General features: G+C 35.7%; 1 protein-coding gene across 3 annotated transcripts in view; it reads left to right on the top strand.

The window, feature by feature from the left end:
- The first annotated feature begins 9,171 nt into the window (after positions 1-9,171).
- gammaCOP (coat protein (coatomer) gamma) overlaps positions 9,172-27,628 on the top strand; it is an 81,504-nt gene continuing 63,047 nt past the window's right edge. Inside the window, exon 1 of one of the 3 annotated variants that reach the window (XM_081742753.1) lies at positions 9,172-9,356. In XM_081742753.1, coding sequence (XP_081598879.1) covers positions 9,317-9,356 — 40 coding nt within the window. In that variant the 5' untranslated portion in view covers positions 9,172-9,316. Of the gene's footprint in view, positions 9,422-27,628 lie in introns of all 3 variants that reach the window. The other 2 variants (XM_081742752.1, XM_081742754.1) reach the window with 2 other exon arrangements.

Raw genomic sequence — 27,628 nt, 5'->3', positions numbered from 1 at the left:
ATCTTTAAGTTTTACGTTCCACGGTTATGCCGGTTAGGCTAAAGAAGACGGTGATGATGAGAGATGAGTGAAATGGTGGAATGAAGAAAGTGGGAGGAAACGGGAGAACACCGAGAAAACCCACGAGCACGGTGTTTGTCCACCACAAAGTCCACACGGCGCGAGCTGGGATCGAACCAGGGACCCCAAGCATCGGAGGTGAACGCTCTACCACTGAGCCACCGCGCCCCCTCGTGATGAACTGAATCAAATGCTTTAGTAAGATCTAATAATACCAGGAATGATATCTGGTTTTTATTTAATGCTCGAAAAATGTCGTCAGTGATTAGAAGCTATGCTGTTGCAGTCTTCCCTATGTGAATTGCGAAATCTTGATTGGTGTAGGGTTAAGATATTAGTGGCGTAGCCATTGAGCTCACGATAACTCCCACCATAACTCTTGGACAAATGCGATTTTTTTTGTATTCTGCATTTGCAATAGATGTGTGGAGCGATTATGGTATCTCGTCTGAATTCGTGAATGGAGACGATTGATCAGCCGGACGTGTAAAAATCAACCATTTCCGGTTTTAACATTGCCAATATAGAGAAAAAGCCGCAATAGATAGCGGGAAGGGGTTTTCTCAAATCGATGAAGCGTTCCAAGAATATCTTCCATGTTCAACCTTAATACTGTATTAAAACCGGAAGTGGTAGAGATCCAGCACGACTTCCGGTTTCAATATTAATCTATATAAAGAAAAATCGATAAGAGAGCGAGTTCGATTTCCTTGGAATCAACTTAGCGTTCTAAGAATAGTTCACATCTTCTCTCCTTAGTGGCAGAAACAACAATTTCCGGTTTCTGTGTTGATCGCCATAGCTTCCTGAGTCCCGAACAATATTTGTTAATAAATATTAACGTTACTTATTATTTTTTACTTGCTTTGGTGATGAAAAATAATAATTTCTCAGATTTTTTTTTAAGTGTCGTGAGCAGTACCGAGATATGGATGGTACTGTATGCAGTACTTTGGGGTTTAGTACTGTTGTATTGCATTTAATACAATTACATATAACTAACAGAAAGATGAGTTGTGGCTAATGTTTTCGAGCAATTTATTCGCATTTTCAAACAATAACTGTGCTTCATATTTGACAGATATTATTTTTTTCTTTTCTACGTATTTTTACTGTGATATCTAACATAGGTTTTCAAATATAATAGGATCCTTATAAAAATATAAAAATAGAACATAATGAATTTGTTCATCAAACGATGAAATAGAAGAACACTTTTTTACATTGCTTCATAGTATCACTTTTACTAATTTGAAGTATTCTTATTTAACTAGAACAAAGAACTAATATTTTAGTCTTATTTGTACAACGAACTAATGAAAATGGGCATTTCAACAACTCTAATTTCCTACTACTAGTAGGCAGTTCTTAGCATTTATATTACTGCAAAATATTTGTTAGTATGTAACTTTGCAAAGCAATTTCGTTCAGGAATTAGGCACAGGTGAACATTGCATGTCATACAGCGAAATCGAGAGTGGTACTTACAACCGGTATATCTACAGCGTGGTATAGTCTTGTCTCTTTCAAAGTGGACAGCTTCAAGCGTATGCAACATATATTTTGTTCTTTTGTTTGCACTAGGAGAAGGGCTACCAGTTCTTTTCAGTTGTGTCTCTTCATCATCACTACTATCGTCTGTTTTATGCTTATTCTGCACTGAGTGGATTAATTTTGTGCCGAGATGATATTTTAAATCCAGCAATTATATTTTGTTTCATTTCAAGTTCAATTTGTCCACCGTTTCCTTGTACTGAAACCAAATATTGGAACATATCAAATCTACATGTGAAGTATTGTTCTAACTGTGCATTTCTTTGTGCGTGCCTCACAGGGAAAGAAGCTAATCATTCTGCCACTCAAATCTACCCCTCCCATGTTAGTATTATACTTACTAACCACATTAGGCAATGGCACTTCCTCATTCTTTTTCTCAGACCTAGACCATCTTTCACAAGATCTCAGCGGATGTGGTCCGAATCCTGAGGAAATCATCAGTACACTTTTGCTGTCAAACCATTTTGTAACACATATAATATTGTTTGAATTAACAGCAGTCCCATATGATCCTCTGCCTTTAGTTTTCAACGTTTTGTTGGATGGAAGAATACTTTTTGCATCTTGAGGTACGCGAGAAACCATTATTGTTCCTGTACCAACAAAACCGCTTTGCAGAAGATGATTTACCAAAGCAATACTGGAGAAATATCGGTCGAAGTACAGTCTGTGCCCGGGGTTCAGTGATTGTGTTAACATTATAACAGCAACACCTCCTAAACCAAATTGCTTTTGAATGTCATCTTCAAAAGTATGTTTTCCTTGATAGCAAACAAAATCAATTACTTTTCCAGAAGGACAAGATAAAATAAAGATTTTAATTCCAACAGGGTTTGGCTTTCCTGGTATATATTGGCGGAATCCTACTCTTCCATGAAAGGGAATTATTTGTTCATCAATTGAGAGATCTGCTGTTTTTATTTGTTTTAAGCAAGCGTCCCTAACACAAATCATGATGGGCTCAACTTTCCATAGTCTGTTATTCTTCTTCACATCTTCCAGTATGTCACTGTCTACAATCACTTTTAAGTTTCTTCAGATGAAGAAACATCTGTCCTTGCTCATAACATCAGCTACTAGTGAAACTCTGGTATGTTTTTGGCAGTACATTCGAATGCGTGGGAGCTGTAAGAATGAAACAAATTTCTAATAAAAATTTAAAATGCTGCCATATAATGTAGGAAAAAGTTAATAAAATTAAAAATGTGTTACAACTGTGATTGATAAATACGATTCAATTATTTGTCTTGCAGAAACTAAGGCCGTGTCCAAAAGATACAAGTGTGCAATCGAAGTACGCTTATTTCCGGAACTGACGTCACCTAGTGTGCGTCAAAAGGTCCAAGTTCACAAGTCTGCGAGTGCATAGTACGTAGTGTGCGAGGATGTACACTACGTTAGCACACTTGCGTACTTAAGATGGTAGTTCTTCATCGTATGATCAACAATAATGTCAAAGTGACTTAATAAAATTTTTGTTGATCTAATAATATATTTGTAGGCTGATCTAATAATAGTTTACTTGATAAATATACAAATTAGTGATTTTACAAGTGGATTATAAAAATGTTACGCAAATAACAAACGTATTTACGTTGTGTTCTTTGAGTATGCAATGGAATTTAAAATAGTATAGGGAAAGCAACCAAATAGTTTCTTTAATAATGCTATAAATTCATTTGTGTTTAAATATTACATGGTTTATGTAGCTTAATTGAAATAATTATACTATCGGTAATGGAGCTATTTGCACGTAAATGACAAATTTTAATGGCGTATGAATTAAAATGTTAAGCTCTGTCATAGAACAATGAATACCTAGATTATTCATTTCTCTATAACTACAGCTACAGCTGCAACTGCAAATCTTAATTCGTAGGTAGATAGGCCTAATTTTCTAGTTTTGACTCTAAACAAATTTCTTTCAAAGCTACCATATTTCCTTGCACTTGAGATAGTGTAATATAGCCTACCAATTACCATATATTTTGCATTTTTGACAGCTGCCAAAAAGTGAAATACAGATCAAAAATTTCTTTCTCCACATTTATCAATGATTTCACAAATTCCTCTTGGTAAGTCTTTATTTTTCTTTTTTCTTTTTTTTTTTGTTTGATTCTTCGATTCAGCGATTTGATCTTTCGGTTCCTGTTTTGAGAACTGGCCTGTTAGCTCATATATATAGTTAGTAACTAGGTACCTTTTTATACCAAAGTTTAATATTTAATTCACATATTATTGCCGAGCGAGCGTCGGCGAGTGAAGGCAGGTTAGAGTCTCGCAGGGGATGTTCTTTTCAGTCTTTGTTACGATTCGGTTCATTGAATGAAATGGCCAAAGTAAAGACTTACCTACCTTTTAATTTATATAATTCCATTACGGTACCCATTATGAATTGATTATGAACAAATAATTCCTTCCGTATAGTTGAACAATGAGAGCCACTACATTGCATACTGTATTTTTTCATAAAACCATCTCTTAATTTTCATAAAATTCTTATTATATTCATAGTAGATTTTTATGATTATATTTGGACGAGGGGATTTGTTTCGTACCTGAGTAACCATTTTCGTAGTGGGAAGCATGTAGGAGAGACAGTGTATATTTCAAGAAAGATGTACGGCACCGAAAGCAGAGTGAAGTGCACGCAAATGTTGAAGTGTATGCAATGTACAGAACTCATTTAAGCGGGCTTATAAGATAGTAATCTTATATTTTTTAAACATATTATTTTAATTGGGGTTATCCACCTTGAGTACACGTGATCCTTATAAATTGGTATTTCATAGTGACATGATAGCTTTTTCCTGTAAATTTTAGTCGTCATGTTGTTCAACTCCACCACTTCTTTCCTTGTCATCCTTGTAAGTGTTAACTTTTGGTGTAGATTAAGAATATGGAGGCATTATTTTGAAGATTTACGGGTAAAATCTATATATTCACACAGAAAGAGTAACATATAAGAAACTTCAACATTAGCACAATATGGTAGAAATAGTCTAATCAGTATGCCTGTAACTGAAGCAATACAGTATAACGACGACAATTATAGTGTCATTGTTTTGTATCTACCGTACATAAAGGAATTATACTCAATATGAACTCTCTCCCAAAGTAGTTTTGAGCCACATTATTGTAAATAGCGCTCCCCTCGGTACCTTCGGTGTCCTAACGCTCTTGCAAATTGCCTACTATCACCTGCAATAAAATTCCTAAGCTACTTCGCAACAGTGTCAACAGCGCCCTAACCACCAGTGCTACTTTTCTTCCGGGGGATTAACAAATATTCCCTCGCGCAAGCATGCCTAATAAAATAGAATATCGCCAATAGTTTAGTGGTTTTTATGCTGATAAATATTTGCAGATACAGCAAAGCCGAAGCTCTTGGCATACATTAAAGAAACTCTTAAGTCATTTTATGGTTACACCATATTGTCTATCTGTACGATATATTTATGTTTCATATATCTGGAAAGTCATTCACCTAAAAAAAAAAAACGTTAATTTTTTCTAGTACTCGAAATTCTCCCTTCTTTTGTTATCAATGTTCAACATTCCACCACGATGAGGCGCTGTAAACAAGTGCGGATCAAAAGCTAATTTGACAAAGTGTACACTATTTAGTGTGCACTCCATTTGTAGACTTCGAGTGTGCATCCTCGAAGTGTGCACTATGCGCTTTTGGTCACGGCCTAAGAAGTAGAGCGTATTCGGTAAGTACTGGGTCTGATTATTCATCATGTCTTTCATGTAATGCTTAAATTGTAGGATTATTTTAGAAATTCAGTTGCAGCTACATTTAAAGTTAACATAAGTTCTAAAAAAACATAAACTTGTTATCGATATGGTCTTCAATCACCAAACAAATAAATACTGATGATTGTATTACATTACGACGAAAACTGTGTATCGTTCAATAACGTTAATATGACACAGACTTAGAAACAGTTCTGAAGAGTCACAAATTTGCATTCATACATTAAAAATGTGTCTGTCTTAGTTTGCAAACCTAGAAGCAAGGAATTTAAATGTGCTAAAGACCATATTAAAAATCAACTTAAACAATTACATACCTTAAGATATCCAATAATCATACTGATACCGAAGAATACTTTTATTTCGTCCTTTGTAACGTTGGGAGATTTCCCTGAATCAAGAACACATATCTGATTTCTACAAAAAGCAATAGTTTCGTACATTTTCTGTTGAAAATATTATTCATACATTTTGATTGTATCTTCCAAACAGGGGCGTCATTTCAGACTTCGCTTGAGGGGGGCAAGTGCACCACCGATATAAGACTTTCACGTCTTGTACTAGTATATTAATAGACAATCAATTAAAGTATATGTATTCCTCAAACTCTTGGGGGGACAATTGCCCCCTCCTGCCCCCCTAAATGACGCCCCTGCTTCCAAATAAAATCTATCGTCAATTTCTGGTGTAGTATAGGTTGGTTCTTGGAGAAGATTTGGTGAAAAAGCTGAAAATTAAAATAAATGGAATTAGTTGAATCAAATCGTGAGCCTTCAAGGATACAAGTTTTTTTTTCACATATCAAAAATCACATTATCCTTACCCTGTTGTGGAGTTCCACTGAAAATTATTTGTTGCGACAGAAAATAGTTGCTGTCTCTCCGCTTCATTTGTATCCGAAAAAGCTGATTCATCACTTGATGTATCACCTTCTGGAACATATCGGTATTCATCTTCACATACACTACTTAAGTCAATCTCTGAGTCGTCCAATCAATCGTAAAGTGCATCAAGTACTTCATCCGGAGGAAGATACCGTTTAGTGCAAAATCGAGAAGGACGGCCTGCGAAACAAAAGAAAGTAGCCTACTAAAAATATAATGGATATTAAAACTATTCGCACAAGTATAGTGAATCTTGCAAAATCGAAGAATAAAGAGTCGCATCATGAAAGAAAAGAAAAATGCGATAGAAATTTGAGTTTTTTCTATGTTGCATATATACGTAATCGAGTTGATTACACTAGTTAACAAAGGTTTTGTTACATAAAAGGAAATACCTGTTCTTAAAGGAACTTTTTGCGCTGAATTCGAATATGCACTCGGTTTTTCTCCATCACGTACGATTTTCCCGTAACAGAGGGATTTTCGGGAAAATCCCTCAAAAATTTCCCTTTTCGTTTATTTTACACCCCAAGATCTTGTCCCCTTGCATATACTAACATAGAAATTATACCTAAGTATACTTTGATTCATATTTAAAAAAACCTCCAAGTTTCGTAATAATCGCTTTATTCTTTCTAGAGAAATAAATATGTTTGTATGTATACTGTGTGTACTGTTTATTGCACCTTATAGTAATGCTTTCAGATCTCTTAAGTTGAGGTAAAACGTTTTGCTTTATTACCACAAACACATATAAAATATAATTTACAAGTGTGACAATTTACAATAAACAATAATACAAATGTACCAAAAGGTCATGAAAAGACAATCAAAACTATCACAATATATGAAACTTCCATTGGGTTACAAAAACATACACTACTTCCTTCTTTTGTAAGAAATGTTGCATTCTCTAACAAGACCCCAACAATAGTCCCCCATCATTGAAGGATCTCATCGTCCCTGGTACCTTTTCTCCATTGCCATTATATCTTGGTGGAATCTTTCCCCTTGTTCGTCGCTGAGAGCACCTAGGTTAGCAGGAAAGAAGCTGAGGTGGGAGTGCAAAAAGTGGATTTTTAAAGACATCCTACAACCCAACTCTTTGTATTTCTGTATCATGTCCTGTACGATTTCTGTGTAACTCTCAGCTTTGTTATTGCCCAGAAAGTTGCGCACAACACACTTAAAATGCTGTCCAGGCAGCTAGCTCAGCACTGTTTAACTTGCTGTCAAAGCTATCATCAAGCATTAATTTCCTAATTTGGGGACCAATAAACACTCCCGCTGAAATCTTAGCATCACTCAGGTTAGGGAACTTATCTCGCAAGTACTTGAAACCTTCACCAGATGTGTCCATGGCTTTGACAAAGTTTTTCATAAGTCCTAACTTGATATGAAGTGGCGGTAGTAATATCTTATTAGAATCTACCAAAGGAGCGTATTTGACGTTGCATTCTTCAGGTACGTAATTCACTCTAGGTTCCCATTCCTTCACTTCATAATGTTTGTCATCAGCTTCTTTCTTTCTTTTGCATTCTGTTAGATTTGATAACAAATATTGATAACCATTTCATGAACAAAACGAAAAAAACTTGGAGAATTGTATATATATGTATTAAGATATACATATACTGTACGTTTAAAAAATTATACGTTGGAAGTACATTCTATTTTTATACACGTTTCTAATTTACAGAGAGCAATACAAGTGTGTTGTTGACTATTGTAAATATTCATTTTTATGTCTGTGTTTCTAGTAATAAAGCAAATCGTTTTTACCCCAACTCAGGAGATTTGAAAGCATTACTATCAGGTGCAATAAACAGTGCACACAGTATACATACAAATATATTTATTTCTCTAGAAAGAACAAAGCGATTTTTACGAAACGTTTAGGGTTTATTAAATATAAATCAAGGTATACTTAGGTATAATTTCTATGTTACTATATGTAAGGGGGCAGGAGCTAGGGGAATAAAATATCTGAAAAAGGGAAATTTTTGAGGGAATTTCCCGAAAATCCCTCTGTTACGGGAAAACTGTACGTGATGGAGAGAAACCGAGTGCATATTCGAATTCAGCGCAAAAAGTTCCTTTAAGATCAGGTGATTTTTCTCATGTAACAAACAAAAAGTTTAAATTTGTTAACTAGTGTTATTAATAAATATAACAGTGTTCAAATCCCAATGTACTGCATACATTGCATGGTTGCATGCAATACAAGCCCATGAAGACCCAAGGTAATGCAGTCAATACAGTACTTCATACAACACAAGTGCATGAAGTCCTCACGTACTGCATGCATTATCTCCTAATTAATAAAACAATATCTCCGATATAAAAAACGCAATTGAAATATGAAGTACACATGCCTAAACTATTGTTTTCTGACAACATATGCATATGAAATCAACTGATTTGAAGGAACTATGAAAGAGCAAAAGTAAATTTACCTGACGAAGTTGTCGCCTTATTCGCCTCCATGTCGACCACAAAATTCACTGCGTCACCACTAAGATACATACCGCCTTATGCAGAATCGTTTTGACGTATGATTAGCATCATACTCCTAGGACAACTGCAGGAAACATATGTTAATCGAACTCTTTAGTATGGCACTCATCAATCGTCAAACGACTCTGCATAAGGCCCATACTGTTTATACTTATGAAATATGCATTAAAGAGTAAGGACGCACAACTAAGGGGTGTGGGAGCGCATAAGGTTGAATTTACGCCACTGACCAAGGCTCTCATTCTGTACGGGGTTGCGTCAGTGCACCACAAAATAAACACTTTTTTACATTTTTCAGTTTTCATGTTCCAGTTTTTGCTTTGCGTTCTTGACATCATAAGTTAACGAAGACGGAATGTGAACCTTTTTTATGCTGTCTAAGAAGAAGAGGAAGAAGTCCGAAGAAGAAGAAGACGGTTGACGTGTACGGGTTTGATGCCGTCTGTTATTGAGTGTATTTTATGATATAAGCATTGATAGCCCGGTTAGGAAATTTACATTGACATTTAGTGATATAAAGTTATTTTCCGTCGTTCAAGATGATGGGTTTCAAACGAGATAAGAAAGAGGAAGAAGAAGGTTTGTATATGTTGATTTATCAAAAATGAGGTTGATATTCGGCATTGGTTATATTCCTGGAGAAGGTATAGTCCAAAGTTTGATAATTCAAATTACAAATTAAAAGTTTCATTAGTTCTGCATGCAAGTCTAGTAGGGTATTGTCACGCTCAATTAGTAGTTTAGTAGCGTAATTAGAAGTTCTGATTTTTCTTGAATTTGACTCTACTCTAAGCATTCTGTTCACAAACGTATGCGAATAGATGAATGTAGGGGACCCGAAAGATCTCGCTATGAAATGAGAACAATTACAGTTTGTGACAAACATGGTTAATTTTTTTTCATTACTGCTATATCGCCGAACCCACACGAAAATCGAAAAGAAAAAACGGATATAGTATACGTAAGACCGTCTGAGTTCCAGAAGAAGCTGGACGCTCATACTTTTAGGGATTATTCATTGAGTATCTACGAACTTAGAAAGGGGGTAACAAACCCACTTTCATTTACTTATCCACTGATACGAAAATAAAAAAGAACGTACCTATTTGCCCTTGTACTTTATATGCTATAGCGCATTACATTATATGCAACAAGGATTTTGGTCTGCATCATAATATAAATTTAAAAATATTTAACATTTTTTGAATCGAAATCAACAAAATTTATTCTAGAAAGTAAAAATAGAATGTTAAGCACATATAATGAAGACAACGCAGTAATTTAATTTGGTAACGTATAAATATATAATATGAAGTATCCTCGCGCACGGAAGACAGGGGGTTCTCATGTATACTATTACTGAAAAAACATTGGTTAACTGTACAACGCCTGCTCAAAAGAGTATTATTTAGTTCCTTCCCAAAATACTAAGTTGTGACCATGATTCACTAGGTAGCAATCATTGTTCGAAATACAGTGTGGTCGTATGGCATAAAAATAGTGCATAAAACACGAACCAACTTGTGCTAGGTGGTCACTAAGGGTGGCATTTAATATTTCCCCCAAATGCATCGACGGCTCCAGAACCGGACCCGTTCTGAACGATTACTGCGAATCCAAGTGAACAGTTTCGATAACAAATGAAAACCCCGAAACATATGGCATATTTCCAGCAAAACACACCACACTTACCCACCTAATCCCTGGAAGAAAATCGCATCTTGGGAGGACTCCCGTACCCCCTCCCCAAAAAGTTCACTTCAAAACAAAAATTATTCCACGACAGAAAAACACATCGAACCAAACCACAGAAGAAGCACGTAATATAATTACAATCACTTAAACTTTCACCCCTCCCCCCCGAAACATGTGCTACTAAAATACAAATAAATATTTTTAAAAAATACTCAAAAACTCCACCACAGAAAAACAAAACGAACTTAAAGTATGTAAAATCAACCAGAATAAATATGCTTAATATCCTCAACCAATTAATCAAATGCGTCCACACCCCTTCTTTTCACCACGGTGCCACAAAAAAATCACACAGGAGCTCCCTCGTGGCTAAGCAGTTAGCCTACGCGCCTTTGGCGTAGGAGACCCGGGTTCGATTCGCGGCGGGAGCTCATGTGGTTTGGGTTCCACGTTAATCAGTAGGTCCACGTCTCATATATCCTCCCTGCTGAACGGGACGTTAAACTCAAAATCATCTCAACTAAAAAATTCTCACATATGGTCAGTTAGAAAATCTTTATGCTTCCCAGAAGAAATAGAACGTCTCAAAAGTCGCCACTGATATTCAGTCTTAATGGTACACCAGTTTCTGGATCAACAAAATAGTAAGTATGATTAACGGTCAAATGTTCACGAAAACCAGCTTCAGTCATTGCTGTTGGTTAGTTGCCGAACAAAACAAACTATATATAGTGAATATATTGAATATACAGTATATAGATATGTGCTAAAGAATATAGGTACTGTTATTAATTTTTGAATGTTACGAAATTTTATTGTTTGGTAAAGAAAGGATCACGAGAAATTCACGAAATCTAATTTTGGATTTTTAGTAGACACCTGGATCACGGTAATGGCTTTATCAATTCCAATTCTACAATTCTCGAACCAAGTATTCTTCGACAAAGAAACCTCAACAGACTTTCCATCAACATGATCTTTCAAATTGCGGCATCGAAACCTACCAAACCCATGACCACGTTCACAAATTTCTAAATTCATTAGAGATGCAAAAAAGCCGGCTTTTTTGAATCGATGGTTTTTTGCACATAAAAAGCCGACTTTTTGGGGAAAAACGAGAATTTTGGAAATTTTGGCTTGTTTCATTTTCATGAATTTTCTATTTAAATAGCTTTCTTGTAGTGTACTCTAAAGTTAAATAAGATTTCATGACCTAAATGCTATATTTCGCTCTGGAATTCACCATCATGATGGATGGAACATATGTTTTATGAATTAAAGTAAACATAAAGTGCGTAGTATTTGAGGGCAATTGTAGAAGATATTTAACTTTATTTTAACTTCTGAGTTATCGACATTTTTTTCTTTTCTACATCATTTCTTTTTAGTCATTCGTGTTTCATTTCCTAGAGATTAGTAAGCCTACTCTAGCTTCTAGCACATAAGTTAAACTTTTATTCTTCAGTATATCCATCAGAGCGTACATTTGTCAGTATATTTGTCAAAGTGTACTTCTACATTCTTGTTATACTGTAGCTGTGCAGTGATTTAGCAATAATCTTCTGGATACAAACTTGAATACCATTTGATACAAATAATCAGTAGCGGATTCAGAAAAGTATTTTGGGAGGTATTTGTCTGCTTAATGTTTGGTTTTTCTAAAATTTCCTAATTTTTATGTGGGAGTTTATGAGTACAAGCGTAACTAATATTTCGTTTTGTTTGTATATTCAGCAATAACCTTCCGGATACAACCTTGAAGACTATTTTATACTGATAATCAGTGGCGGATTTAGAAAAGTATTTTGTGAGGGGAATTTCTTATTAATGTTTAGTTTTTCTAAAAATGCCTAATTTTTATTTGAGAAGAGCTTGAAGTTTATGAGTAAAGGCAGACCAAATACTTCGTTTGTTTTAGAAATTCTGTAATTTCGGGGTACAAGCTTCACCCGTAAAACATCCCCACCCTAACCCTCTTCGCAAATCCGTCACTGCTGGTAATTAGTAATAATAACAATTTAAAAACGATAAGAAAGAAAGTCGGCCAGAACTCTCAGTACACGCATTATCTATACATTCACAGATACAATTAAGAAAAACTTTTGTCAAAATAGTCGAATGCGGGGTTGAATCCCGGACTTCCTGATGGAAGCGCAAAAGCTAACCACTCACTCTTGGTTGTTGTGCAGTTGTGCTTAACTTAAATATATTCTCTGTCTGTATGGGCTATGGAATCCGAAGGTTCAATACCGCGTTCACAAAAGCTCTCCACTGACTTCAATCCTTAGCCAAATGGATCCAGTTTTTACTTTGTATTCCTATTTCTGTGAGATACATTTTAATATTGTCCTCTCATCTGCGCCTAAGTCTTCCCAATGGACGTTTTCCAATTGGATTTCCAGCTAAAACTTTGAAAGCGTTCCTTCCTCCTTCCATTCTGGCTGCATGAACTGCCCACCTGAGCCTCCTAGACTTGATGACCCTAACAATGTTTGGTAAACCTTATAAATTATGAAGTTTCTCTCATTCCCTTTCCTCTTGGGTCCGAATATTCGTCTCAGGATTTTATTTTCAAATATTTTCAGTCTGCGTTCTTCCCTCAAGCGACCATGTTTCGCAACCATAAAGAACAACAGGCATGTTTATCGTTTTATATATTTTAAGTTCCTCGACAGAATTCGCGACGACAAAATACTTTGAACTGAATAATAACACGAATTTCTTGATTTCAGTCGACATTTAATTTTGTAGATATGATTTTGGTTTGGTGATATTGGTTCCAGATATTTGAAAGTATCCACTTTGTCGAAAGTAATATTTGATATTTTAACGCATCCATAATTTGCCATATTACGATCCTAGTGAACTTCCATGTATTTATTTTTCTCTGCATTTACTTCTAAACCAATGTCGCTGCAAGCGTTTAATGACTTTGCATTTCTTTCTATTGTTCTCCTATCATCCCCTATTAAATTTACATCATCAGCATACGCCGTAACCTGGTGAATACAATTCAGCTCTAGGGCCTGGTTGCTATCTTTAATTTTCCTTATAGCGTACTCCGGAACAAAGCTGAACAATAATAGCGATAACGCATCTCCTTGTTTCAGGCCATTCTCGACGTGGAAGCTCATGGACAAGATTTTTTCTGCTCGGACTTACTTTGGAATTCATTTAAACACATTTTAATTAATCTAACTAGTTTTTTCGGTATTCGAATTCTCTAAGAATGTTGTACAACGTTTCCCTCCTATCCGAGTCATAAGCCTTTTTAAAACCAATAAACAACTGATGTACTGGGAAACCAATAAGCAGCTGATTCCCATTTCTTTTCGAGTATTTATCGAATAGTAAATATCTGGTCGATAGTTGACCGCTTTCCCTAAATCCACACTGATAATATCCAATAATTTTATCTGCGTATGGAATCAATCTTGTTAATAGAATGTTAAGAGAAATGCCTCGATAATTATTACATTCAGTTTTGACGCCTTTCTTGTGAATTTTAACAGTGATTGATTTTTTCCACTCTTCTTAAATGTATTCCATGGTTTTCTCTTTTTTTTTTTTTAAAAAAAAAAGTTTCGTAATGATATCTTGAATTCCTGTCGTTAAAAATTCAGAAACCTTCAGGACTGGGTAAATCGTGATGGTGGTTATAAGTCTAGGAAACCGCACGATCAGATGAACAGTCTATTACGCATATGATCCATTAACAGAAAATTTGGTACTTTCCCGGTTCTGAACAAGCTTAAGAAACAGTCAGTGCATTATAGAATTCGGAATTGTACCGATTTTGCAGATTCCAAGCACCTGATAGGTGGTAAGATTATTACGAATGTGATCAATGAATGAAAAATTTGCTTGAAATATTCATACAATGTGTATAAAAGTTAAAACTTAACAATTTCAAGAATGTACAGAACCACCCGAATCCAAGCTCTTGATGTGCAGCTTTTAAGATTATCATATAAATGTATTTCTCTCATGTTTTATTTTTTTGTTTCAAAAAGAGGGTGTGTGATAGTTTGAAGTAAAAATACTACATACCATTTTGCTAGTTATTTCTGTATCTTTTTTTTTAAAGTGCTTATTTTTGTGTATAAGAAGTTAAAACATTATTATATATATATATTGGTTAATCCTTTGGAATTCATAATGTAAATATGTTAAGAATTAAAAAAAAAACTTTTCGAAATTCATGGTTTATTTTAGAGGTTCTATATTATTATCTACATCAACCACTAATCAAATGAGTTCTTGTGTTGTAGAGAAGCGAAACAAAGAGTGCTTTATCAATTTAAAGCAAAATTTTGAAAAAAGCCCAAAATTTCCCAAGCAAAAAAGCGAAGCAGAAAAACCGAGTTTTTTTCTCCAAAAAAGCCGTTTTTTTTTTCCGAGCCCTTGCATCTCTAAAATTCATGTTCATAGGACATTTAAAGCACAATTTTAAAGTGGGTAAAAGTACACGATGCTGACACCACCTCAAAGCTGTCTCTAAATCACTTAACACCTCGCTTTGTAACAGACGCAAATTCACAAACATACTTTACGTCGCTCAAAAGAAGAGGTCAAGTATATCATGACAATTTTCAATGCCTAAACTACAATAAAAAAGCATGCACATCAAATGACTTCATGACTCAAACACTAAAGGGCGTTAATCAATCACATGACACACGTTATTCAATACTACAATAAATCATCAATGACTATATTACAGTTACAAAGAACGAACCGTAATCACTATCAAGTGAATCAAAGTCACAATCAAGTGATTTGGGAGGGGGAGATACTAAACATTAGCCGCCACTAAGAAACACGAATGCTAACAGAGTCAGGGCAGGAGCGCAGCAGGGGGCAAGCGGTGTTGAAGGGGTGCGCCTAAAGGGAGCGGGCGCTTCAGCGGTGCTGGTTATACGCGTAGACGAGGATAGTGGAAAAAACTTTATATGTCAAAATGCATGGCTTATGTGTTGCAAAAGCTTTGGGGGAGATAGTAAATGAGATCCAAAAAAAGAAAGTACGAAAGTAGTGTGAGGACATGTTGCTGATAAAATACGGAATTGATTTTGGAATTTTTTAAGTACCTGCCGAATCGTTAAGTTGCCTTCATGCTAGTATCTCGCGCCTCGTAGGGTGTACGCTACGGCTTGAATTTTGCCACAATCTGACAGATAAATCTATGCCTCATCAAATGTGGCAGCAAACTTCCACTTTTCCTCGAATAGATGGCGTTCGTAGAAGCGCCTGCTGTAGGTCTTTCTCTCCCTCCGATAGGCTGCACTAAGGACATTTCCACGACTTTTAAATATCATCCGTAGCCTTAATTTGCCACGTAGTTGTGGTTCATAGTTGACCGTGTCACGTGCAATCGTCTTGCTATCATACATTATGTAGGAGGGTTTTCTTACAGAGTTATCCGCGCAGTTTCTGAGCTACAGGTGGAGTCACCGCAGTACATGGTTGCTTTCTGTTCTCCTTACTGGGTGAACGAAGTGCTGGAGCGTCTTGGTGTTTATGTTGATTAATTATATTCTTGATGGTTGTTGATATCAATGCACATCCATTTTCCCTGAACTGTCTTTGAATCTGTGTCACGGAAAACTTGGTTTGGAACTACTACGAAGTAGCGTTCCCGAAACCGATTCATCTTGCGAGTCATGATGCACACAGCATTTACACACAACAATTTGGCACGATGCTAGAGGTCTTTGGCCTCCTCTTGCTGTTTGAATCATTCGAATCGGTCGATTATGTGAGCATGGGTGAAGGTTTAAAATTGGGCACATATAGACGGATCAACCTTCTGTATCTTCTATTTTTCAAATCATCGATAAGTTGTGTTCTTTTTCCTAGTATGACGGTATGTAGAACGCAATTTCTTCGCAAGGCATGTCTAATCCAGTTGGCCTTCCTACGAAATATGCTGGGTAAGAGCGTCCTCTTCTCTCGTACTCTTTTGAAAACATCTTCATTTGTTAGATTACCATTACATAATTAAGTATTAAGAAGATAGATAAACACATACCCGAAATAGGTGGGATTTCAACTCATTAAGGAAGCACGTTCGAAAAAGGGAAAACAGTGATATTAGAAATTTTACAGTGGTCCGGATTCGTTTCCCTGTGGGAGAATTTGAAAATTTAAACACATTATGGTAGTTCCGATTCCACGTCTGTAACAGTTTCGATGCGGAAAAGAGCACTAAACTTAATAAACAAATTGTACACTTCAATAAATAAACTTTACACATCATAAGGACGTCTCGATAGGCGTTTGGGGAAGACTATATGATATACTGATAAGGAACGGACATGAACCTGTCATCCGGACATCTGAATCAGACCTAGTCCATTCGATAATTATAACAAAGATATGTTCATGCACAAAAAATCAGGTGCCATGGACAACGGAGTAAGTTCCTGAGGCCCATTAACTCTGTTAGTATAAAGAAAATCGTAGACTTGCAGTGAAATAGCTATTGCATCAACACTGTTCATTGGGAAGTCATGGTTTATAGTTCATTCTCTTCAACATGAAACAAGCTTTCCAGAGGTACTATGTATTGGGGCTCATAACGTACTTGAACAGGGAAAATTGGGAGAATGTCAGGAAAATTCCCTCCAAAAATCTCTCCCATCAACTTTGGACCCCTCTGGAGTGGCCCTGGGTAAAAGTACACAATCCAAATATATCTAAAAAATACTATAGCTGATAAGTAATGTGTGTACCAAGTTTTGGATTGATAGACGGAATAGATATGCGGGAAAAGCTTGTATACCAATACACGCTTTTACCTCATACCTATTTTCTCTAACAGGTCGAATAGTAAATAGTATAACAGGTCGAATAGCCAAATGCAGAAAATAGTAGTTAAAGATAATTTATTTATTTGAAATAAAACAATATAAATAGATATTAATGCAGTGTTGTGTAGCTTTGAAATTCTAGATATTTTCTCTGGTGAGATGCCCTAAGCTATAGCAACAGGGCTTGTTTTCATTGACTGCCGGGTCCCGGGACATATCGGCATTCGGGGAAATGAGTGTGCTAACACAGCACCCAAGAGGTGTAGAGGTTGCACTGAAGCACTCTGTCTCGTGTTTTCATCACAATAGTTATTTCCTTCGGCTGCTGTGCTGTCATTGGCAAGCCAATTGGTACGAAGTGAACGAAAATAAGTTTATCTCAGTGACACTTATTTTGGGCAATTAACAAACTCGTCACCTACTAAGCGCAAAGATGAAGTAATCCTAACTCGGTTGCTTATCGGACACTCGTCTCACACAATCCTATGTATTTACTGCATGGCGCTAATTGTCCGTATTGTGAATACTGTATCCTCTGATTGAGTGTTCAGCATATTGTAGAATGTCCAGAATAGTCAGACCTCAGAGAATGTTTAGAACTGCAAAAAATGTTAGATTTTAGAAAATAATGCGGTAGGGGCTGCGGTGGCTCAGTGGTAGAGCATGGGGTTCTAGGTTCAAACTCTGCTCCACCAAGTGAACTTTGTGGCGGACAAACACCGTGTGCGTGGGTTTCCTCGAGGTTCTCCCGTTTCCTCCCACTTTCTTCATTCCACCATTTCATTCATTTATCATCATCACCGTCTCCTTTAGCCTCGCCGGCATAATCGTGGGACGTAAAATTCAAAAATTTCATTTCAAAATAATGCGGACTTATTGACCGTATTCCCACTTTCATTAATGAGATTGGAATAGTTAAACGTCCTCTGAGGTGGGGCCGCCGTGGATCAATGGTAGAGCGTTCACCTCTTGTGCGTGGGGTCCTTGGTTCGATCCCATCTCGTGCCAAGTGAACCTTGTGGTGGACAAACATTGTATGCTTGTGTTTTCTCGGAGTTCTCATCACCGTTTTCTTTTGCCTAGCCGACATAACCGTGGGACGTAAAACTTAGATTTCATTTCATTTCGTTTGTCCTCTGAGGTTTATGTTTTTAGATCTTTTCGTGCCATGTATTACTTTTATTGTTCCTTTTTTGTAGTTATTTTTGTATGTTTTATGCTTAGTTATTTATTCATTTAGCTTTTTTAGTATCTCTGTTTTAAATTTTATAGTTTTGTTTGTGTTTCAGTCAATTATTTTTCGAATTTATATTTGAACTACACTTTTCTAAAGAAAAGTTTTATTTTGAATTTTTAATGTACAGCATATGTCGGCCATTGACCATATCTTGGCGGGGACAAACAGCCCTGTTGCTGACGTCCCCATTAAATCGCAATCCATCAATCCGTGTATTTCATTGTCTCAGACATCATTATAAATGGTGATACTTGATTATTTCTCAACCGTGCTTCAACTCACTTCATGTTCCTCAACCTCATATGTTATATTTAAGCCTTTCGAGACATATGTGGCATAGAAACATAAATAGCCCAACGTGCTTCTAAAGGACGAAGGATAAACATGTATTGTCTTCAAGTTGTCTATTTCTGGTTCGGACTACACTTATTGTCACATTTTAAAAAGTCTCCACTTAGTTCAGATTTAAAGTTTGTACGATGCTAATTTAAATGTGTAACTTTTTTTTTTAAATCCTGTGCGCCTTGTTCAAAAGTTCTGTATTCTTTGCTTATATTTTGGTGATGATGTTTGTTACACCATTTTAAGCCTTGCTCTTTTTAGTACAAGTGAGGATACAAAACTTTTAGAAGGTAGAAAAATAATAATCTACCTTGAACGTGACTGTGCAAAGTAAAATATTATTGATTACCTTTAAATATTTCTACTGAATAACCTAATTCAGATGAAAAGTGTATCGAAAACACAAACTGGGTTTTTGTAACCTCTAATATTTTGAAGACTTGTTTTTCAATAATCCATATTATGCTTTTTTCTTTCTTTTTTATCGCTAGGTAAGTTTTCTGCAATGACAAAATTAAAGTTTCTATCCATTAATTGACTTAATGACTTATCTTGCCTATATGTAGTTATGCCTTTCTTCGAAAGTGGCCGAAATTTTGAAAGGGTAAGACTTGAACCTTGGAAGCTTGACCTTGAACTGTGTTTATATATAAAGAAAAAGATATTTTCTTGAAAAGTTTGATATTCCATTGATTGTCTTGTAATGATAGTATTTCTGAGTATTTTTTATCTGTGTGTTTCTTAACACTGTATGTTTTTAGTCTTTAATAAAAGATTTTCACGCATTTTTACCAAATTACATACGTTTTGTGTGTGTTTTTCTTTCCATTTGATGAGAAACCACTTTTTTTTCTTTTTTTTCTTTTTTTCTTTTTTTTAATAACAAGCATTTATTTAGTATGTTGGATTTTGATAACCCGTAACTAAAATAAATTTTTTAAATTTCCAGTTGCACAAATTTAGAAGTGTTCCTTAGTTTTTTTTTTTTTTTTTAATTTAATATCCATTTTCATTAAGACATGGGCCTACAGCTTAACATAGTATCTGAACCACATAATCTCCCACTCCAAAGTCATCGTAATATTAACATCCGAGTATCATCTTTATGTGCCTTGGGAATCCTAATTGGATGATTACTTTCTTGGTGTAATTTTGGCCAGATTACTTTCCATATCAGAAAGCCATTACTCGCTAACCGGAAATCGTTGATTTAGACCAGTATGAATAGATGGTTAAGGGAAGAGAGAAAACGTACTATTGGAAAGCTGAATCGATTGAAAAAAAAAAAGTTTGGGCGTCTAATAACAATAGAGCTTTCAATTGATTCACAGGTGTCGTTTTGTTACATGTACATTGTCACCACCAACTGTAATATGCAGTTATTTTGTGCAGCGATGACATTCAAATTATTTAATTTTTAATGGTTCTGTAATTAATATAATAAGTTGACTTAGTATTAATATTACTACTGTATAATTATTTTATTATGTAATTACATATTATTATTATTATTATTATTATTATTATTATTATTATTATTATTATTATTATTATTATTATTATTATTATTATTAAATGAGTATCTCAAATTGATGTACAAGAAAAAAAAGTTGGCATGAAGGCATGGGAGTTCATTCTGGGGAGGCCCAGGGGACCCGTGCCTATCAAAGTTTGGTTCCCCCAAGATTTGGTTATCTTCTTTTGGATATCTAACAACGAAACCCACATATCTGAAAAGGCCCCCTAAATTTATTAAGAGTTCGGCATCGCTGCATGAAACCCTATTATATTGCAGGAACTAAAACAAATATACCCAGATCTTGAGGACGAAAAGATCACTGTTTAACAATATGAGGGAACTGGACAGTGCCGTAACAATGAGCGGTGCAGCGCACTGGGTCCCCAAGCTTAGGGGATCCTCGTCAAATCCCTTAGTTACTCAGTAGGCTACTGATTTTATTATTAATTTCTTATGTACAAGGGAAAATCACTGTCAATTTTAAAATTGCCAGTAATTTTAATAATATTTTTTTTCTGTTTTTGGGGCCCCCGAGCCTAGAGGCCTCGCTGAACCCAATTACTACTCTGTACTGAATACTTATATTGTTATTCACTTCTTATGTATGGGGGGAAAAAAATCATTGTCAATGTTACAATTGCCAGCAATTTTAGTAACATTTTTTGGAGGGCAGCCCCCATATGTACAGGGAGTCGATAAAGTCCTGCAGGAAGTTAAAACTCTATAACTTGGAAACCGTTACGTTTAAGTGTATAAATTTTTGGGGTTGGAAGAAGGAAAGTTTAAAGTTTTGTTCTGGTAACAATGCTCGATGACGTTTGCGCTGGTAATCACGTGACAAGATGGCGTCTATTAAAGAAAAGGCACAGTGTGTTTTGTGGTTTGCGGAATTAAAATCTTGCGTTTCAGTGCGGAGAAAGTTCCAAACAACGTATGGGAAAACACCTCCAGCAGAAACAAGTATCAAGAGGTGGTACGAGAAGTTCAAAGAAACGGGAAGTGTGTCACATTTACCACGCAATGGAAGTCCAGGAACGAGTGACGATGTGATTCACACGTTGCAGGACAGCGCAGCCAGGAGTCCAATGAAGTCGCTTAAACGTAGGTCATTGGAACTGGGAATACCGAAGTCAACGTTACACAAGATCGTACGCAAGAATTTGAAAGTCCGGCCCTATAAGTTAAAATTTGTGCACGAGCTGATAGAGGAAGACTGTGACATGAGAATGGAATTCTGTGGGTCAATGCTTACCTGCTTACAAGAAGATGGCGACCGTTTGTCTCGATTTCTGTTTTCAGATGAAGCCACATTTCATGTGTCGGGAAAAGTGAACAGGCACAACTGCCGAATTTGGGGGGTGGAAAATCCACGTGAATTCGAGGAGCACAAGCGGGGTAGTCCCAAAGTCAATGTGTGGTGTGCTGTTTCAATGGACCACATTATCGGCCCTTTTTTCTTCGAGGAAGAGACGGTAAATGGTAACAATTATCTGAACATGCTACAGACATTCCTTTTGCCAGAACTTACTAGGTTAGGCATCCTTAATGAGGTCCACATGCAACAGGATGGGGCACCGCCGCACTATGCCCTTCAAGTTCGACAGTTTCTTAACAAAGAATTTAAGGAGAGATGGATTGGCCGGAGAGGACCCACACCTTGGCCTGCAAAATCACCAGATTTGTCTCCTCGTGATTACTGGCTGTGGGAACACGTGAAGACCAAGGTGTATTCGCAGAAGCCAGCTAATCTGCACGATCTCAAGAACAAAATAACTTACGTGATTTTGAACATTCCAGACGAGAACCTCCAACACGCAATTCTTGGTTTCCTGTAAAGACTGCAAGAGTGTTTGAACGTGAATGGTGCACAATTGGAGGTTTGGTGATGAACCTTAACTAGCTGAAACAAAACTTTGAACCTTTCTGTAAGTACACCAAAAAGTATATGTTAATACATTACGTAGTTTCCAAGTTATAGTAGATAATAGATAGTTACTTTCCTGCAGGACTTTATGGACTCCCTGTATGAGAAATAATCATTGTGGTGAAATTCTAGATTAGTAGTAACTATCGTAACATTTTTTTCTTTTTTCGTTCTTGAAGTTCCCAAACCCAGGGGGCCCCGCTAAACCCATTTATTACTCGGTACTGAATACTTACGTTCTGTTATTTATTTCTTACGTGGAAGAAGTAATCATGAAGATATTTTTGAAGATTTTTTTTTTCAATAATCGTGGATATAACATTAGACATAACAGAAACTGATCAGGTTAGTGTCATTCTTCGCTACGTTGTTGTGAACCATGAAGAAGTAACATTAGAAATTAAAGTTTCGTACGATTTTATGCATTAGATAAGCATGGTATCGTGAACTGTAAACATCTTACTCAGCAACCAAATCGGCATACAACGATGCAGAGGGCAGGGATATGATGAAACATCAGATGAGCGGGGTTTATAGTGGTTTAAAGCAAGAATTACTAATACTACTTCAAACGCTCCGTACGTTCATTGCTGTGTGCATAATCTGAATCTTGTTATTGCCGATGCTGCAAAAGTCTCCACATACGTTTCCAGCTTTTTTTTTTTTTTTTTTTATGTTCCTGAAGGTATTTTTCTTTTTTTCTTTCTTTTTAGTTCTAATGCTCCTAGATGGTCACATTTAATTCTTGGTGATGAAATGGCTTCAAAATTAAAGAAGGAAACTAAAAAAAAAAAGTGTATAACTAGGCGGGAAACAAAACATACTGCTGTTTGCAGCATGAAAGAGAGAATTGCTGATGTTCAAAAGTTCCTTGCTGTGATTTGTCTGACAAGTAAGAAACCAGATGAGTTGAGAATAGCTGAGGCATTAAAGAAGATAGACATTTGAATTTGTGTTGATCCTAGTCATTTGGGAAAATATCCTAATGTCTATGTATGTAACTTCCAAAAGTTTGCAGGCTTCTGATATTGATCTGCAATTAGCAGAGAAAAATCTGAAGGAATCACTTCAGCAAATGAAAGATCTTCGGGGAAAGTATGACGAGCTCGTGAAATCCACAGAAAAACCTCTGCTTGAAATTGAATATTTCAGAAACATTTCAAGAGAAATGCAAAAGGTTTGCAAAGAAATATTTTGATGAACTGGCTACGGATAGTAGAGTAGACGTATCGGAAGATACTATTCGTGTCATTATATTTTATCCTATTGTGGATTGTATTGTGTCACAACTTAGCACCCGTTTCCACGAGATGACTGAAGTGCTCAATAGCTTTTCTTTTCTCACTCCAGCAACATTGTTGTCTGCATCTGATTCAGAAATCTGGATATGCCTTTGATACAAAGTACAGTAGTGATGTAAGCTCAGATTTTCCACGGCAAATACTGGTATTCATAGATTATAAAATTGCTGAAATAGGTAACCTTCGAACAATTCGGAGAATAGCTTTATTCTTGGTGGAAAATGGATATTCTACGTACTTTCCTGATGTGCTTACTGCATGTGTAATTTTTCTGACAATACCAGTAACTGTGGCTTCTGCTGAACTCTCGTTCTCAAAATTAAAACTCATAGAGAACTACTTGAGAAGTAGTACCTTAAAACAAAGGTTAACAAATGTTGGTACGTTAAACGTGCAACAAAAACAAACTTCAAGACTAAACATAGACAAAATTGTTTCAGATTTTGTTGATGCTAATGCTAGGAGAAAAAGCTTTTTTTGAAACAACATTAAATTTTTGTTGTATTTTATGATATTGAATCCATTTCAATAAGTTTATTTTAAAATTGTTTCAGTAGTTATACAACATCCCTTTTTTATTTCTTAATCATGGTGTTCTTTTCTGTAAATAACATGTGTATAATTATGGTATACTATGAATAACATCATTTCTTATATTTTTTGTTTTCTCTTAAACATTTTTGTGACTGATACCTTTTTCATTTTGACTAATATTAAAAAGACGATTGATATGATAGTGTACTTTGGAAAGCTCTATAAAATTACCGTAAATTGTGAAATGCTGTAGTATTTAAATATAGCCTTTCTATCTTACGTTATTCCATTGTTTAAGCTTACTTTGGAGGAAAGTATTTCTGTGTATATGTGTGTAATATCGTGTTTGCTGTTTTACTATCGTATTGAAAAATACGTTCGCTTGTGGGGCCCCCAAATATCCTCTTGACCGGAACATGTTGTTTTCGTAACAGCAAATTTCCCAACCGAAGCCGTGCAATTTTCCAATTAGATGTAAAATTTCCTACCATTTAAAATATATAACCAACCAATGAAACATAGCAGCGATGCCTGTATACCAAAACACAAAAACATCAGGTGACCCATTTCATATGAGTTTGCGCCAGCACAACGCAAAATTTGCGTACTAGGAAACTGAACACGTGTTAGAGAAACGAACTGCCTCTGCATATAGGTAGAATTATATTTCCGTTGATGAGTTACTGTGGAAGACTGGAAGTGACATGCCTTCACTCCCAAATTCCTTAATAACTTAATGCTCAACTTTTATGCAGAAAAATGCCCCCCAAAAAGGAGTATTTTTTTGTTTCATATTTTGAATCTCTTGCAATTCCCGCTGGGGACACTTGCCTCGGAAACAAACCTTAATGGTGGTTTGGATCTCATTTTGAAAAGCAAGTCTCATAGCCTTTGTGCTGACGAAATGGTGCTGATTACCACGTTCTTACTATCACAAAAAGATCTGACCTCACTGGCGTGCTGATTGCCACGAATCTAAAGGTCATTACTTATATAAGATATGATAGTTTTGTTTTGATGAATCTTATTCCACACCATTTTTAATCCATACTTTCAGGCGGCTCAGATAGGATCCTTGTCAGTAGCTTTAGCGCAAAGTACGTTTCGTCCAGTATAGAAGGACAGTAAAAATAACTAAATTAAGCCTCTAATATAGGGTTCCTACTGGTCAGGAAAGTCAGGGAAAATGGTACAAATCAGGGAAATTTTATAAAATGTATTTTTTCTAACTAATTGTACACCAATTTCAGCTTAGTCAATCATTAATGATCACAGCATGGAACGTGGCTTAGAGTTTTATGGGTGGTAAGTGGAATATACGGTGATGCCAACCCTTTTATACCATTGTTAGTGCGATACCTCTGCCCGCTGCAGTTCCAAATTTTGACTGAAATGTTCTGGTTCTCGAGTTATTCTTGAGTGAAATAGGTACTGAAGGATTCAACTTTTTCTTCAGTTGGGTACTGCTCTATACTAAGCAACAACCCATCATCATAACCTATTCAATGGGTATAAGTGCTAGTGATGCACACATACGGATGTGAAGGCGACCACTAAATACTTTGGTTGAAATGAAAGTTATAACCAGATACTTCAGAATTAAGAAATATATTATTTAATTCTTCAGAACTGCATATTCAAAGCCCACTTTCAGCACATTTGGATTGTGATGTCCAGGCCAAGTTTCCATAAACTTAAACAAGTCTCTATATGTACTTTCCGTTTTGTCAGGAAGCAATGCGCACATAATTGGTAGGATTGAAGTTCTCTCATGTGAACTCGATGTCTGCATGAAATGTGTACAGCTGCGCAAGTTGTTTCGAGCAACTCTTGAACGTTCCATCAAGGAACATTTCTGGCTACCCTTCAACGCTGGCCTTAGACCATCATATCCAAAACACAGAATCTTTTTGTCCTGTTCCAATTTATCATATTACAATGCAAACGAAGTGCTGTCTTTAAAGCGAAGAAAATTCTCTGGATTGAATTGTTTTGCTTGACGCCAAGAAACGTTGTTTAAGTATTCTTAAAAAGACTATACAGTGGAATTGTATAATAGTAACAAGATCCAGTCACTGGTTCCTTCTTGCAATGTATGAATTGGTGCTGCAGTGGTGTTTTCTCTTTATTCAAATGCTGTAATTCTATTTCGCACATATCATGTGAACAAGTACCTTTTCCCATTTTTGGTGTAGATTTGTGGCAACCAGCACGACAACGAGATCTGATCTATTTATGATCAAAGCACCATGGCAATCAGCACCATACCGTGCTAATAAGAGAAAATAAACTCCAATTAGCCCTCTTCTTTGTATTAGTGATTATATATATATATATATATTTCTTCTATGCTGGTTGCAATTGTCCGAAAGTCATGAACGGTACCGGATTTCATTTGTGACAAAACAAGCATTCAAATAATTTGTCAATGTCTTAGGATGGATAGATTGGGCAAAACAGGTTAAGTTAGGTTGTATGGTGGGAGCTTTCTTGAATACAATGAGGTATGATTCATGTCTTTGGACAATTGTAGCGAGAACATTACAGAGAACACTGAAAATAACCCATTCCGAGGAAAAAATACGTTATGTTCTTTCATGTAATTTTACTCGCGTCAACTGTTACTTTCTATAGGGAGCTATTTACAAAATAATTTTCATTGTTATAACAATTGTAGTAGAGAAAAATGGAAGTGGACGAAAAGGAAATTTTTCTGGTACTTTATGTATAAAAATCTTCCGACCTATACGCCCAAAAGTTTTGAACCGTATATAAGTTGAACAGTATTCCATTACAAAAAGGAATAGTCTGGGTACTCACTGTCAGAGTCAGAAAAAATTACACCCAGTTTGTATTAACTCATGTTGATACGTTTAATGTAAAAGAACCAATAGTTTTAAATCGGCAAATTACTTGCACAATAAAACGCTCAATAGTGCAGATAGTGACATCTGTTAACGCGATAATTTATTATTAGGATTAGCGTGACATACAAACTCAGACGGTTATCGTTTATTAGGATTAGTAAAATATGTGTGAAATAATTAATTAAACTAACGACAATTTTTTTTCAAGAAAAAAATTGGATAAAAATGACAAGAATGTTATTTAATGGAATTCGAACTTTTCTAAGCTTTAGTGTCTCTACAAAATTCCGATACGTATTTTCTCCCCATTGCGTGGAGAAATGTTCCTTAGAAAATAAAGAAATAAAATCTAAGAGTTAATTGTATTAGTTTAAAAGACCTAGTCAGCTGATAGTTTGAAAGAGTTTATGAGTGAATACAGTGCATGTTCCTATGCGTGAAATATGCATGTTTCTATGCAACAGAAGTTTGTTGCTTATGGAAATTTTCTTGAGTGTACAAAGTTTGAATGTAATATCATTTTGCACGCGTGTTTAATAGTATAATAATAAACACGTATAGTTTTAAAAATAATTTACAGTATTAAAAAGAAACTTTTTTATAAACGTAATTTTAAATTA

The sequence above is a fragment of the Thermobia domestica genome, chromosome 16 (genome assembly GCF_964235325.1).
Source record: "Thermobia domestica chromosome 16, izTheDome1.hap1.1, whole genome shotgun sequence".
In the NCBI taxonomy this organism is placed as follows: domain Eukaryota; kingdom Metazoa; phylum Arthropoda; class Insecta; order Zygentoma; family Lepismatidae; genus Thermobia; species Thermobia domestica.
The sequence above is the reverse complement of the archived record's forward strand: the minus strand, read 5'-3'. Positions and strand labels throughout refer to the sequence as shown.